The 16,364-nt window shown below is 42.3% G+C and overlaps 1 protein-coding gene and 1 pseudogene across 1 annotated transcript in view; one reads left to right on the forward strand and one right to left on the reverse strand.

The window, feature by feature from the left end:
• The first annotated feature begins 5,296 nt into the window (after positions 1-5,296).
• Positions 5,297-16,364, forward strand: part of TMEM135 (transmembrane protein 135) — a 222,712-nt gene continuing 211,644 nt past the window's right edge. Inside the window, exon 1 of the mRNA XM_070425819.1 lies at positions 5,297-5,622. Coding sequence (XP_070281920.1) covers positions 5,482-5,622 — 141 coding nt within the window. The 5' untranslated portion in view covers positions 5,297-5,481. The remainder of the gene's footprint in view (positions 5,623-16,364) is intronic.
• On the reverse strand, positions 9,626-10,396 carry LOC139018230 (general transcription factor IIF subunit 2 pseudogene; annotated as a pseudogene).

Here is a 16,364-nt window from a genome sequence, read left to right on the forward strand (position 1 = left end):
CTGTGTGTCTTCTTTGAAGAAACTCTTTGCTGCACCTCGTTGATGAACCCCAAAGCTTTTTTTTTCTTATTTTTTTTTAATGAAAAGAAGCAACATTGAAGTCTCAAGAGAGTATCTAGTCAAGCTACTGGTCATAGGCACATTGGCGGCCTAAAAGTATAAATGGCCCATGCAGACACAGTCTGTAACATCACCATTAAATGTGGTGGCAACTTGATGAGGAGCCTTTCTTTTAAAAAAAAAACAGCCTGCCCTAACTGGTTTGGCTCAGTGGATAGAGCGTCAGCCTACGAACTGAAGAATCCCAGGTTCGATTCCGGTCAAGGCATGTACCTTGGTTGCGGGCACATCCCCAGTAAGGGGGGGTGTGCAGGAGGCAGCTGATTGATGTCTCTCTCTCATCGATGTTTCTAACTCTCTATCCCTCTCCCCTCCTCTCTGTAAAAAAATCAATAAAATATATTTTTTAGAAAACAGCCTGATAAGTCTTATATATAATACCATATAAAGCAATATACAAATGTAAACTACTGGTTTACAAACTGCCCCATTTTGCAATTTTCCCCCCCAATCTAAAAGCCCAGATAATCTTCCCTGAGACCTGTATCAATGCCTTCCCATTCTGGAGTCTCTACAGCAGCGACAGCAAAAATACAGAGTACCCTTTCAATTCCTTTGAATCTGAAAGTTGGTCTGAAATTGTCTCTTTGCCATCCAACTCATTAACACTGTCATCTAACACCTGTGGCAACAATAACTGTGCCCTTCCCTTCTCAAATATCTTTAAGCTTCAAGTCTCCATTTAACAGTTAATTAAAATAAATTGCCTGCTTTTAATTGTATATACAAATTTTCCTTAGTTTTTGGTATTTTCTGTGCCACATGGTAAACATTATAATGTTTATTATCATGCACACAAACCACATGAGCTATTGCATTCAAAAGCAACTGATAGCAACCACATTAATTGTTTGGTGATGAAAATGCTATTCTTTAAGTTTTATACATCCTAACATGATAGTTTATTATGTATATTTGGCATTTTACTTTATTTTAAACATGTTAGCAATTTTGGGGTTGATGTGTAACACATTTTATCTTTTTCCTTTTAAAAACAGGCTCCCATTTGGAAATTTCTTGCAGAACATCAGATTTTCACAGATGGATTATTGAAATTAGGTAGGATAATTGCTCTTCCTGTAATTTCTGAGGACAAATTCATGCTGTATTTCTGATTCATATCTTCATTGGAGAATTTTAAAAAAATCATTGTAATTATCTGCTCCTATCCTACCATTGTATATTAGGTGTGTTACAGGGCAGGGGGAGGATAACTTGAGCATGAGAGCTGTATTAGGTCCTGAGGAAGCTGCTGGAATAACTGCACAGGACTTTAGGTTGTCCCCTTGGAAAGGGGAAGGTATATTTATCTGTGGGAAGCAGGATGTGCTCTGATATTTGGGTAGCCAGAGGCATAGAACTGTGTAGGGCAATGCTGGTTGCCCCCAGTATCTGTTCTTATTTTGCTCAGTAATGAAATCTGAAAAATTAGCTGGCAGTAGTCCAACCAATAAACAAAGACTACATTTCCCAGCCTCTCTTGCAACCAAGTGTGGCCATGTGACTAAACTTGGGCCAATGGGATGTAAAGAGAAGTACTTTGCATACATCTTTTGGGAAGTTTTCTTAAAGAGAAGTATGTCCTCTTTTGCTGGTTTTCCTGCCTAGCATGTGAATGTCATGGCTCGAGGTGAAGCAGCCCTCTTATAAGTCAGGGTGGAAATCACAGGTAACAGCAGAGCAATATGTCAGGAGGAGTCTGGGATCCCTGATGGTTATGGAGCCACTGTCTTAGCCTAAGTCAGTTTATATTTACCTGAGTGAGAAATTGGTATGTCTTCACCACTGTTATTTTGGGCTTTTCATCTAATGACTCTTCCTCTTTCGTTTCCTTTAAACGACTATCTTGTATTATCTTATTGACTTTCTGCTATCTTATATTATTATTACATCTAGCTTATATTATCTTGTTTAGATTTCTTGTTTATAGTCCATCTTCCCTCTCTAGAATGCTAGCGGTAGGGAACTCAATTAGCTTACCCTTTGCAGTATTCTAAGCCATTCACCTTGACAACCATATTCATTGTAATGCTTGCTGCAAGAGAGGCATATAACCAGTTGTTTTGGTTAACATATGATAGAAAAGCATTTCTTGAGTTTTACGTTAAAGTAACAGTATTACTGTTAACAGTTTAACGGCAATCACTGATAGGCTGCTTAGATTAATATTTCCTTCATTCATTGTTTTAGAAGGGACTATTGGGAAGGGGGAAAAAAACCCCAAACCTAATACTATTCCAATGACTGAGCTGAAGAAGTGGGAGTTTCTTAACATTCAGATGGCATTTGACTGTCATTTCATAAAGGATTTTCCTTAAGCAAGGATACTACATGGCCTCCCCATTTCTTTCCAAGTGACGAACATCCTTAATATCAGCCAAGCCAATCATTTTTAATACCGGTAAGTTTTTTTAAATGGCATATTTAGAGCTAGCATAAATCACCATGCTTTTCAAAGGTGTACTTTCAGAAGCCCAGAATATAAACACTAGATCTTCTTTCTTAGACTTTAGTTTTGTGTGTCCCATCTTACAAAGCAAATCGACAGTCATTCAGAGGCAGCAACTTCACGAAAGATGTGTAGGGGTTCTCTACAGTGTCATCCACCAAGATCTACTCTACGTTCTCTGCGATTATTTGTCTTTTGTCACTGCTTAAAGAGAAGAGAACTGCTTTCTTTCTTGTTTTGATGTCCTCTTATGTAGAAGATATTCTCACTTTCATATTGTGGATCCTGAGAAAAAAGATACCTACTGAGAAGGACTTGCCTGGGCTCAATTGAAACAAAGAAACAAACAAAAAAAACAGAGCCTACAGCCATTTCTACACAGGGGCCTCTCACGCAACCCACACTTCAGGGAGAATCCTGCACTAAGGTGCCCGCCTTCTGCACTAGCTGGCTGCCTGCACCGTGTTCCTGTTATCTGAGCCAGCTCTTATAAGGAAGTTCCTGGAGTAGCATGCCAGCCAACAGGACTGAGGCTTTCCCTGTCTAACTGGACCTGTGCAGCTATATATGATCATCCTCACCAATCACTCAAAGAGTCTCCATTCTGACTGATTAATAAAACTTAAAGGATTTGGAGTCCTCATTTGCATGCGGACAAACTAATCAGGTACTTCTGTCTACATAAGTCAGCTCCTCTCTGGCACCTTTCCTATTTGTGGAAGACTGAAAACTGTGTTCCCTGGCCCCAGCAGACCAGCACAGGGCAGAGCAGTGCAGACCAGAGCAGAGTGGAACTGCCTAGCAGGAAAGGGGCCTGGTCCCAGGGCCCCCTGTAGCAGTGCTGTTCCACGGCTACTGCTGCTTCATAATTGAGCTGTAACACTCTTGAGCTGTTTCACAGCTGTGCTGTATCACAGTTGAGCTGTTTGCACTCAATAAAGTTTCCTTCTTCACCGCACACTAAACTGGGAATTCCTGTTGGTGTTGAATTGACACCGACAACCATCAGTTGGCAATATCATTAAAAACTTTAGTGACTTCATCATTCATTGCAACTCCATAAGCCATAGCACAGTGCCTATGGCTGTAGTGGCAGCTCTGGCTCTGTGGCACTGGAAGGAGGAGAAGGAGGGGTGGGTGGAAAACTTGTCTCTCTTGTTCACATGTGAACCTACGGTTCCTGTAAAATAGAATGTGCTCAGTAAATATTTGTAGAATAAATGAAGGAAGACTATATTAAAATAGGGTTCATAATGTTAACGTAAAAACCACTGAAACCTGTAAAGAATTTTTGTGAGTTTATTTGAGCCAAACTGTCGACATATGCCGGGAAGCAGAACCTCAACGAATCGAGATAATGCTCCGGAGAATGGTGGGGTTACATTTGTATTTATACATTTGCAATAAAAGGAGGGACATAGGTGGGTTACATGAAATTCATTGGTGATAGATTAAGGAGGAGGGATAAAGCAAAACAGGGAAACCCCTGGGATTGGATAAAAAGTAAAATGATGAACACATACTTAGGTGGGTGCAGGATCAATTAACATGATAATGAAGGAATTTGTGGTATCTGTCCTGGCGCCCAGCACATTTGGTTGTGCCCCAGGGGCTCCGGAAGAAGGAAAGTTAGAAGTTTCCCAGACATTTCAAGGGTGTGTTATCATAGATGCAAAAAAGACAGAGAGGCTCGGTTAAGGTAAAGGTTGACCTTGTCACTGGCCTAGGACCTAACTGCCCACCATAACTACTTTTAGTTAAAATTTAATTTCAGACCTGATTTCTGGGCCTCATCCTCCGGAAATTCTGTTTCTTTGTTATGGGATGGGGCCACAACATTAGTAACAAAGAAACAGAATTTCTGGAGGATGAGGCCCAGAAATCAGGATTTTAAAAAGATTCCCAGGTGATTCTAATGTGCAGCCAAGGTTGAGAACCACTGATCTAAAGGTAAGAAGCTCCTGCATTAAGAAACTATAGAATTTAGAATTCCAAGGAAACCGGTAGGTTATTGTAGGTGAGGAAACTGACATGTAGAGTGGTTGTATGACTCGTAGGACACACAGCTCCCTTGTCATGCCAGTTGTTGGCAAAGCTCTCTAGTCAGGTGTGTACTAATTGGATGATGAGCACTTGTCCTGGGTGCAACAGACAGGACTGCTCAGTGTCCCAGCGATTGTACAGGATGACCTATGGCCCTTTCCCCACGCAGGAAGTGTATGGAGAGAGCAAACATTTCTCAAGCCCTCTCAGGCCCCACAGAGCTTAGAAAGCCCAGCAATTGGGAGCAGTGCCGTTGCAACCAGCAGGCAGCCTTAGCTAGTCATTACCTGGCACTCTAGAGAAGGGGAGCTGCCCAGTGTAGTCGTCAGGCTCTCCCCTGGCAACCAGCTTCCCTCCCCAGCTCCCAACAAAAACTTTTAATCCCTTTCTTCCACTGCCCTTAGTTCGACTTGGCCGTGCTTGGAGAGGACAGGGACTGTCGCGCCATGTGACCCAAGTCACCAACGTTGCACATCCAACCCAGCCTTCTGTTTCCAGGGCGGGGCCGAGGGCGGCAGGCGCGTCCCAGAGCAGCGCGCGCACACCTTCCGCGCCGCGCGCCGGGCCGGATTTGGAGAGGCGGGCGCGCGCCTCCGCCGGAGGCCCCGCTGGCGGGAGCGCGCACGCTCCGCCTCTCCCCGCCTCCCGGTGCGCGCCCCGCCCCCTCGAGCTGCGATACGCCGAGTGCTCAACATCCGAGGACTTCGGCCCCGAGTAACCCCGTTCGCGTGACCTTTCCCCTCCATCCCCCACCTCCCGGGGCCCGCCCCCGGCGCCCGCGGTGGTTGGGCGCGCGCACGCGTCCTCCTTCCCACCTCCCTCCCAACTTCGGCTCACCCCTCGGCGTCCCCTCCGCGCTTCTCCTCGTCATGGCGGCGCTCAGCAAGTCCATCCCTCATAACTGCTACGAGATCGGCCACACTTGGCACCCGTCCTGCGGGGTTTCCTTCTTGCAGATCACGGGAGGCGCCCTGGAGGAGTCCCTGAGGATCTATATCCCTCTGTACTTGGTGAGACCCGGCAGCCCCTCCCCCGGGGCGAGTTTAGTGTGGAGGGGTGGGCCGGGGGTGCAGTCCTGCTCCCGAGAGGCTTGGGGGACTCGCCCTGTGTCTGTTTCTCATTTGGAGGGGTCAGAGTGTTGGTTGTTTTTTTTTGGGGGGGGGCGAGGGTATTGGGGTAGGGGAGGTCCCAAGGGGGCAGATGTCCCAAATCCTACTGGGGGGGGGGGGGGCGGGAGGAGAAAGGGGAGGGGAATTAAAGGTTGACCTGTCATCTAAATGTCTGCTTTCGGGGGAGAGGATGGGCTCCCAAGTCTGGGATTAAGTTTAGAACACTTAAAATTGTTACTACAGGGACCTGCGTAATTTTTGCTCGCTCCTGCCTGGAGGTGGAGAGGTCAGTGAGGCGACGAGAAATGACCTGCAATCTTTCCTCATATAAAATCCCTCTGTTCCCCCCATCCTCATTTTTTTTTTTTTTTTAAAAAGGACGTATTTGACAGCAAGTCCATGTGACCACAGATCTTATCTCAGTTTGGAATGGCAGGATTGTGGCTTGAGGCTTTTGCACGTTTTTTGCAAGCTCACAAAGCAGACACCTGGTTGAGTGCGTGGTGATTTAAAGGGTGTTCCCAGTCTTAGAGTCAGTGAAGGTGATTAGAGTTAGTGAAGTTTATGTCAACGAGGTCCTCTAATTACTCAGCTTTACATGTAGGGCAATCCTGAGTTTGGAGTTTTTAATAGAGGATATTTGAAAATATGTGTATGTATCACTGAGAAATGGTAAGGAAGTTTGTTCTTAAATGCTCTCACCAGGATCGTTTTTGTTTTTTAATGCCCTGGTCCTTGGTATTAAAGATTTATTACTTTGGTTATTGAAGTTCAGTCTCTTTATTTTGTCGCCCAATAGCTTCTGTGTCCTAAGAAGGCAGAGGTCATGTTGTTTGTGTTTCCTGAAAGTTTCATTCAGTATTCAATGGGTAGTTAATTCTTACCTCTCATTCAGTAATGATTTCAATTTATACCCTACTGTGCCTAGAAATGTGTCATAGCCATACTTGTAGTATTTTAACAGTTTGATTATTTATTACAGAGATAACACAGGAGAAGATGGTAACTATCTCTGAGATTTCAGAAGCCAGTTTTATTTTTATCATATAGACTGGTGCTTTCAAACTTGACCATGTTAGGAATCTCCTGGGCAAGCATGTTAAAATAGGGGTTCTGATTTAGCAGGTCTGGGTGGGGCCCGGGATTTTGCATGCCTAACAAATTGCCAGGTAATATAGATGCTGCTAGACTAAGAGCCACACTTTGAATAGTAAGGATTGAGAGTGGAAGCCAATAATAATAAACTTGTTATTGGAGCTGGAAATTTATCCCTTGATTTTCTTTGGCAAAGATTCCTGTTTATCTGCTCTTCCACATGAATGTGGTCAGCCTGTAGTTCAGTGTTTGTTTTTTTCTTCATAGAACACCTACAAACATTTTTGAGCCCTTGGTATGTTCAATAATACAAAAAGGTTGCTTCTGGCCGAAACCGGTTTGGCTCAGTGGATAGAGCATCGGCCTCCGGACTGAAAGGTCCCAGGTTTGATTCCGGTCAAGGGCATGTACCTGGGTTACGGGCACATCCCCAGTAGGAGATGTGCAGGAGGCAGCTGATGGATGTTTCTCTCTCATCAATGTTTCTAACTCTCTATCTCTCTCCCTTCCTCTCTGTAAAATATCAATAAAATATATTTTAAAAAAAAAAAAAGATTGTTTCTGCCCTTATAGGGTTATGATGTAGGTGAGGAGAGAGCTTATGCTATGTAATTTCTCTTCTGGAAATCCATAATACTTTTATGCAACCCTACTCATTCATTCGACAACTGTTTGCTGAGTGTTTGACTGTTGTCATATCTACACCCTAGACAACTTATTGGTATCTTCTATGATAGAAAGTTCAGGGGAGCAACAGGTATTTCTGTTCTTCTCTTCCAGTAGTTGAGGTGGGAGCAGGAAAGGTTTTGGGGAGAGGAAAGGTTTGTGTTTTACTGTTTTATGTCTTCAACTTAAGTAAATATTCTTGAGGGTAAATTCTCCATCTTATTTGGCCTGTATTCCTTATAGCTGTGTATTTCAAACTTTGGGTTGCTACTCAGAAGTGGTTGTGAAATAAAATTAGTTGGAATTGACCAGTATTTTATTTTAAGTGAAATAGAAGAGAAGAGAAAATAATTAGAGTCCATTGCAGGCGCTAAGCATAAACATTATTTCAAGACAGTTTTATTTTAGATATATTTGTATGTGTGGCTGGGGCTACTTAGAGCATATATAGCAACACTTTGCTCTTTATGAGTGTTGGGTAGTTGTTGATTACATGTGTAACATCAGGTGTCAAGATACAAGTTGGTAGGGGAAGAAGTGGCCTTTTAAAAGGGATTAGAGGCATGAATTTGAATCTCTGCTCCATCAGTTACTAGCTGTTTGACTTTTTGCATGTTACTTTGACTTTCTCTGTAAGAATTGAAGACATATCATTCATATATATATATGTATATATGTATATGTATGTGTGTATATATATATACATATATATATATAGTTAATCCTTACCGGAGGATATTTTCCCATTGATTTTTAGAGAGAGTGGAGGTAGGGGGAGAGGCACAGAAAGAGAAACAGTGATGTGAGAGAGACACATGGATTGATTGCCTTCCGCACCAGGGCCGGTACATGCCCTTGACCTAAATCGAACCCAGTATTCTTCAGTCCTCAGGCCGACGCTCTATTCACTGAGCCAAACCAGCTAGGGCTGTATCACATATTTTCTAGTTCATAATAGGTCTTGAATAATTAGGCCATTTTTTTTGCAGAAGATTATTATAACCATGTTTTAGGGCTACTGTGAGGACATAAATGGGGTAATAGTGTGTAGGAATAGCAGCTATCACATAGTAGGGCCCTAATAAAGTGTTGGAATTATTAAATATAGTGCATTCAACATAATCAATGTCTCTATCTCCTGTTAGAATGGTGGTTTGTATTCAGTGCTAGCACAGTACCTCAGTGAGTGCTTAATAAGTATCTGAATGAGTACACGAATGAATGAAGGAATAACTCAGGAGTAAAGAGATATTCCACAGTTCTAAAATGGAAGGACAGTCTTAGAGGCATTTGACAAGAGGTATTTCACAGAAAGAATGAACAAGACTTAGAGACTGACAATATTAGGGGTAAGTGCGCTGACTGGTTTATGCTTCTAGGATTTCAAGTCATTGATGCTGTTGCCATCATTGATAGAAGTTTTGAAGGCAAACTGATTTCGGGGGAAAATTTTAATTGTGTGTTTTCTGGAGCTTTATAAGACCCATTTTATAAATGGGTCTTGTATATTTGCTTTTTATTTGAAATATTAACCTTATGTTTTGTACTAAACTGATTGCTTTTGTTCCTTTCATATTTCTTCTTTTGTTCAATGCACCTACTCTCATGCTTCTTTTTCGTTTTGGCGTCCACAGCTGTTCTTAGTATTTACCTTATAATGCTTAAGCCATGTTGAAATGTGGATGCACTAAGTCCTTTCAATAGTGAATCTTTGTGTTTTCATAATTTGTAAAAAACATCCATCTTCATCATCAATTCATTTCATGTAGTTTTTTTTAAAAAGAATCCTACATATGTTGTAAAATATACTAACATTTTATGCATGTACCAAAAACGTATTTCAGGAAGTTATATTTTGTTTCTTGAATGTTAGTTATTTGCTGGGGTCCAGCCCCAGCAGGTCCAGGGGTCCCCAAAGGTGTGGACAGAGTAGACGAAGAAGGAATGACACGGAGACAGCCTTCAGCTGACCAGCAGCCTAGCCAGGATCTCCAGCCAAGTTCTGGTCAGGATCTCCAGCAAAGTTCTGTCTCTAGGTTCTCCAGATTCTCCAGCCAAGTCCTGTCTCTAGGTTCTGTCTAGGATCTCCAGCCAATTTCTGTCTCTAGGATCTTTAGCGAAGTTCTGGAGCCAGGTTCTGTTAGCATGCTGGCTCGGAGTCTTCTTAATCGCTCTTTTCTTCTCCTTGATAATGTCTATACTCTGGCTTCAGCTCCCATGTGTTTTTGTGGATCCCTTTCACATTCTGAATACCAATTTCTTTTAAGATTTCCGTCAGGTAGACCACAGGCTGTTTTGTGATGTCCACCAAGTCCTTAAGATTATAATACTGATGTTTCTCAAAAGCCGAAAATAGCATGTCTAAAACACATTGTTTATCAGCTCGAGCTCGTTTTCCATCTTCTTTCTTTTTCCTTTCATATTCAATATTGTATTGATGATTGGCAACAGGTTTGTAATTGGTTGTCACAACTTTGTCCAGTTGTTGTGATAACCGTACAGGTTTAGAAGATTCTATTTGCAGTCTCTTTAATCTCATGTAGTTTTCACTTGCAGCAGGTCGGCATTCAGCTCTTTGTACCACTATTCCTTCCAATGAAAGCTTATCTGATGAGCTTTCAGTAAATACTGTTAATGGTTGTCCTCCAACACTTTGCAAGACAAATGGGTGTTCTCTAGGAGCGCTGACTGAAGCTGGTTTTCCACCAATATCATGAATATTTGCAAGATCTTCATTCAAAGTAAATGACACCTCAGTCCTTCCTTGATTCTTGGCAATCCGCAGTTTCCCGACTTCACCTCTTCCAGGGGCTTTAGCCCACTGCTGTGACAAATATTTAGGAACCTTGACCAGCCACACTCTGGTGTTCTGCTTGGCTCCGGTCAGGTCGAGTTCCCCACGCTTGGCCATGGGTCTGTTGCCAGAAGAGGAGTGCGACCCAAAGCAGGGCTCGGGTGCTGGGTGCTGGGTGCTCGGGTGCTGGGGACTAGGGGCGAGTGTCCGGAGCACGACTTGAGCCGTGGAGAGAGGCCGACGCTTCGGCGCCCAGCTGGGGCTGTTTTCTCTCCGCGCACCCACGGAGAAGGAGACTTGAACCGGTTCCTGCAATCTGGGAGGCGCTATTGGGATTGAGAAATAATCAAAGACAGACATAAAATAGATCAAAAGCTGGGCCTGGGTGGGCTTCTGTCCTCTTCTGGTTTACCTAGGGGTCCCTGTTCGGGTGCCAATTGTTGGGGTCCAACACCAACGGGTCCAGGGGTCCCCAAAGGTGTGGACGAAGTCGGCGAAGAAGGAATGACACGGAGACAGCCCTCAGTTGATCAGCAGCCTAGTCAGGACCTCAAGCCAGGATCTCCAGCCAAAGTTCTGGTCGGGATCTCCAGCCAAGTTCTGGTTAGGATCTGATCAGGATCTGATGTTTATTGTCTTGTTACATCTGTATTTATACCAGTTGATTTTAATCCTGTCAATTTCTATTGCAAAGGTTAGGGCATTTCTTATCTCCATTCCAGGGAGTAAAGATTATGTAGCTTAAGCGTGATTGTTTGTAGTTAAAGTGATTAACTACCCGCCTGGCACTTAGTTAAGGGGTTGTATCCCCTCCCTAACCTCAGGGAAAAATCCCCACCTGGGGAAACAACCTTTCTTGGAGAGGTGACCTTGGTTAAAACACATGGCATGGCGCTAAGGAGAGCAAACATATTAAGAACAATATGCTATATATGCCAGGTCCCTTGAAACATATGCTGTGTAGATGTTTCTTTCCTGCAGCGACTGTGTCAAGCAGCAAGGATGGACTGGCTTCCGGCACTTTCTTACTTTTGCTATTCCTAGGTGACTTAACTCAGGACCACCAGATAAGGGTATTGGCATTTACCTTTAGCTAACTCCAAAGTAGAGCCTTCTGCACTTTTGGGGAAGGAATGAATTAAAAACCTGCTTTTAAAATTGACCTTTAGATGTTTGTTTACACCCTTCTTCAGAATATGAAAATGTTTACTTAATATTTACTTCCTTTGAACCTTTTAATCTAACAATTTTGTTATATTATAGAGGCTCAATTAATCATCTCCAGACTGAATTAAAACTTAAGTAAGAGCGGGAATTTTTAGGATTAAAAAACGATTTATGGACAGTTTAGTTGCTAAAGACTTGAAAACCATTCACTGAAGAAATCAGTTCAGTGATATTGAATACGGTGTTGTTTTTTTAAATGTGCTCACAGTTTTATGGGAAAAATGGCAATTCTACAAAACTTCTAAAACTTAAGTACACTTTCAAGAGGCTGTTCAGATTTCTGTACTTCAATATGGCTTAGGTGGCAGGATCCTGGATTCTGGGATCAAATTGCCTGTTAGAATTCTAGCTTACTACTTATTAGCTGGGTAACCTCAGATAAATGATCTAATCATTCTTAGCCTCAATTTCTGTGTCTGTAGTATTGGAGGGAAGGTAAATTTTCACTCCAGATATCTTTGTGAGGATTTAATGAGTTATAATATGTAAAGTGCTTCTGGCACATAGTATGGACTGAGTATTTAAAGGCAGTGGATTAGCAGTTCTTTTTAGAGAAAATGAGATCAGCAATGAGACTTTTTAGATTTTGGTAATAAGCAGGACTTTTGTAGGCCATATGGAGAGAGAGAGAAGATCATTAAGGAATACCAACTGCTGAGAATATCTGTCTGGATTATTTGACCTTTGGAAATCATGGAATTTTTAAATAATGTGGACTATTCCCCTTGTGATTTTTGCCTGAAGCCTACTTTAGGGGGTGGAATTGAGGGACTCTTTTATCTTTCTATTCAATGAGTAAATGATGATTATTATACTATTTGTTATTCCTTTGGAGATGTAACAGTCATTTGGTCTTTTTCTTTTAAATGAGCAATTAAATGATGAATTTTCCTGTTCATTAATGTGACATTTTTTTTTTTAATCTTTATTGTTCAGATTATTACATTTGTTCCTCTTTTTTCCCCCCATAACTCCCCTCCTTCCACTCCCACCCCACCCTCCACCCTCACTCCCCACCCACTGAGTTCATCCATAGGTGCATGATTTTTGTCCAGTCACTTCCCGCATCTCCCACACCCCTTTTCCCCCCAAGAATAGTCAGTCCATTCCCTTTCTATGTCCCTGATTCATTATAGTCACCAGTTCATTTTGTACATCAGGTTATTTATTCACTTGATTCTTAGATTCATTTGTTGATAGATGCATATTTGTTGTTTATAATTTGTATCTTTACCTTTTTCTTCTTCTTCCTCTTCTTAAAGGATACCTTTCAGCATTTCATATAATACTGGTTTGGCGGTGATGAACTCCTTTAGTTTTTCCTTATCTGTGAAGCTCTTTATCTGACCTTCAATTCTGAATGATAGCTTTGCTGGATAAAGTAATCTTGGTTGTAGGTTCTTGGTATTCAGCACTTTGAATATTTCTTGCCATTCCCTTCTGGCCTGCAAAGTTTCTGTTGAGAAATCAGCTGACAGTCGTATGGGTATTCCCTTGTAGGTAATTGAGCCTCTTTCTCTTGCTGCTTTTAAGATTTTCTCTTTGTCTTTTGCTCTTGGCATTTTAATGATGATGTGTCTTGGTGTGGTCCTCTTTGGATTCCTTTTGTTTGGGGTTCTCTGCGCTTCTTGGACCTGTAAGTCCATTTCTTTCTCCAGGTGGGGGAAGTTTTCTGCCATTATTTCTTGAAATAGGTTTTCAATATCTTGCTGTCTCTCATCTTCTGGCACTCCAATGACTCTGATATTAGTCCGCTTAAAGCTGTCCCAGAGGCTCCTTACACTATCTTCACACTTTCGGATTCTTTTTTCATTTTGCTTTTCCAATTGGGTGTTTTTTGTCGAATCTTTGGTTTGATTCTTGTGCTCCTCTGGTCTGCTATTGGGTATAATATTCTTTATTTCAGTCCGTGTATGCTTACTTTCTAATTTCTTTATCGTAGCATCGAGGGTCTCATTAGTTTTCATGAGGCTCTGCACAAATTTATGGCAAGCCCTCAAAATTGCGATTCTTAGCTCCATATCCTCCATTTCTGTCATGTTTTTTTGTCTCCGCATCTTTTATGCTTTCTCGGTGCACCCCCTTGTGGTCTCTGTGCGCAGTCTTGTTCTAGCCAAGCCTTAATTGTTGTAGTTAACACTAGAGGGATTTGACCACCAGGCCGACTGGCTGTGGAAATCAGCTGTGGGAAAACTTCAGTCCTCAGGGGAGGTGCTAGTCCAGCCCTTGCCTGAGGCGATCGGCAAATGGCTGTGCGCAGGGTTTGGGCGGGGCGGGCTCAACAGGGCGGGGGGAGGGAGCAGCTATGGCCGCTCTCAGTCCGTCCCCAGGGGCTCTGCCTCTCTGTCCCAGCAATCGCTGCAAACCTCGGAGGGGCCGTAGCCAGACAGTCCCGCTTCTCCCGTTTGAGTCTGGGTCCCTAGAGACTCGCCCGGATCTGTAGCCCAGAGTCTGAGACTCGCTCCTGATTGAAAACGACAATCTCGCCCTCAGCCGCCAGCCCGCTTTGCGCGCGCGCACCCTCACCACCGCACCGCCGTACCTTTAAATTTTCCACACTGCGCCTCCGCTGAGCGTCGGAATGCTGTTGTTTTTGCTTCTAGTTGAAGAGACTCTCCTCAGCCAGCCTTCCCGTGGTTCTGGTTGATGTCCGCTCCGACTTTTAGTTGTATTTTTGAAGTGGTTGTCCACGGCGGCAGTCTCCGGTGTTTACCTATGCCGCCATCTTCGATTCTAATGTGACATTTTGAGTTTGTTGAACTTGTTTTTATTTATTTATTTTTTAAAAGATTTGTGTATGCATGTATTTATTTATTTATTTTGCTGCTGTTGTTGTTGTTAATCCTCACCGGAGGATGTTTTTCCATTGATTTTTTTTAGAGAGAGTGGAAGGAAAGGGGAGAGACAGAGAGAGAGGGAAACATCCAGGTGAGAGAGACACATTGATTGGTTGTCTCTACCCCTACTGGGGCCGGGGCCAGGGCTGGAAATCGAGCCTGCAACTGAGGTAATCTCAGACAAATGATCTAACCATTTTTACAATTCCTTGACCGGAATTGAACCTGGAACCCTTCATTCTGCAGGCCAGCGCTCTATCCATTGAGCCACATAGGCTAGGGCTGAAGTTGTTTTTATATGTGACTTGTTTGTTATTCTTTGGCTGAGTTATTCTTGAGTGCAAAGAACAGTTCGAGTACATCATTCACAGTTGGAAGTTGAAGATTTACTATTGCACTAAACACTTTCTCAACCTATTTCTGTAGCAACTATCTCTGAATATAGCTGGCCCAATCTGGCTTACTTTTGTTTGACCCTTTAGTTATCATAGATCAGGAAAAAACATTAATTAATATTGGAATATAGGATTTTAATAATTATGATTCATTCCTGTTCATATTTCTGAGTTAGTAGATTCTTTTTTTCCCCAGCTTACTTTATTTTTAATTTTTAAAAAATTGTTTATTGTTGAAAGTATTACATATGTCTCCTTTTTCCCCCTTGACCTCTCCCGCCCACTCTCGCTCCCTGCCCCCCCCGCCCCCCCAGCACAGGCCCTCATCCCCCTACTGTCTGTGTCCATTGGTTATGTTTATATGCATGCATACAAGTCCTTTGGCTTATCTCTTACCCTCTCCCCCCAAAAAACAGATATTTGGTTGATTAAAAAAAATTAAAAAGCCTTCAAATTCTTAAGTATTTTTCAATGCCAACATTATTTCCTTTTGCCTGCTCTTTAGAAAATTCTCTTCAAATCAAAAGGAGTGCTCCTCTGTCTGGGACAGTTTATCTTCTTCAATAAAATAATACATTTTGGTAGAGAGAGAAAAACCCACCTGGAGGAATGAGGGAGCCAAGTTCACACTGGTACTCCCTGTTGTAACAGATCTTCCATCAGGTTGTCTTTGTACCCAACTCTCTAATTGACTCACTGTGATACAGATTATTTTGATAACCAAACCTCTTATTTACTATTTAGAAAATTATATTTGTCATGAATTTTTGACTCTTTAAAACATAGTTTTGATTATCTGCTGATAAATATTGATGGAAAAAATATGCACTAATGGAGGAGGAATAAGATTTGATGATTAGGTTTAGTAATAGCTGAACCTGTACTATTAGTATTGGAATATTTGTTTCCTATTCAATTACCAGTTATTTAATGAGTCTGCTATTTTTAAGGTGCTGTGTATAGCACCTATGTGCTGTGTTGTATGGTGGAGAATAAGAAAATGCACCGGAGCCCTCACTGGTTTGGCTCAGTGGATATAGCGTTGGCCTGCAGACCGAAGGATCCCAAGTTCAATTCCGGTCAAGGGCATGTACCTCGGTTGCAGGCTCCTCCCCAGCCCAGGCCCTGGTTAAAGCTCGTGCAGGAGGCAACCAATTGTGTTTCTCTCACATCAATATTTCTCTCTGTCTATCCCTCTCTCTCTTACTCTCTGTAAAAATAAATGGAAAAATATCCTCGGGTGAGAATTAATTAGGAAAAAGCAAAAAAGAAAATGCACCAGACATACTTCTTTTGTTGAGAGTTTATAGTCTAGGTGGGAAGATTAAGCATGTATTATCCTGTCATAAAAAGTCATGAGTTAAATACTGTATGCTATAGATAAAATGGTTTGAGAGATCATAGGTAGAAGATCACATTTGACTGAGAGATAAGGGGAGAGGTGGCAGTTTAATACCGGACCTTGAAGGAAAAGTAGGATTTGGAAAGGTAGAAATGGTGGTGGAGTGGCTTGAGCAAAGACGTTCAGGTAGAATAGAATATGGTATGCTTTGAGGAATGGCACATGAAATTTAGGCTTTACTTGATGTAGTAGGCAGTCAATAAAGGTTGCCAACAGGGGGTAGTATG

The sequence above is a fragment of the Myotis yumanensis genome, unplaced genomic scaffold, assembly GCF_028538775.1.
Source record: "Myotis yumanensis isolate MYYU_CA2020_CCGP unplaced genomic scaffold, mMyoYum1.0.hap1 SCAF_10, whole genome shotgun sequence".
Lineage (NCBI taxonomy): Eukaryota > Metazoa > Chordata > Mammalia > Chiroptera > Vespertilionidae > Myotis > Myotis yumanensis.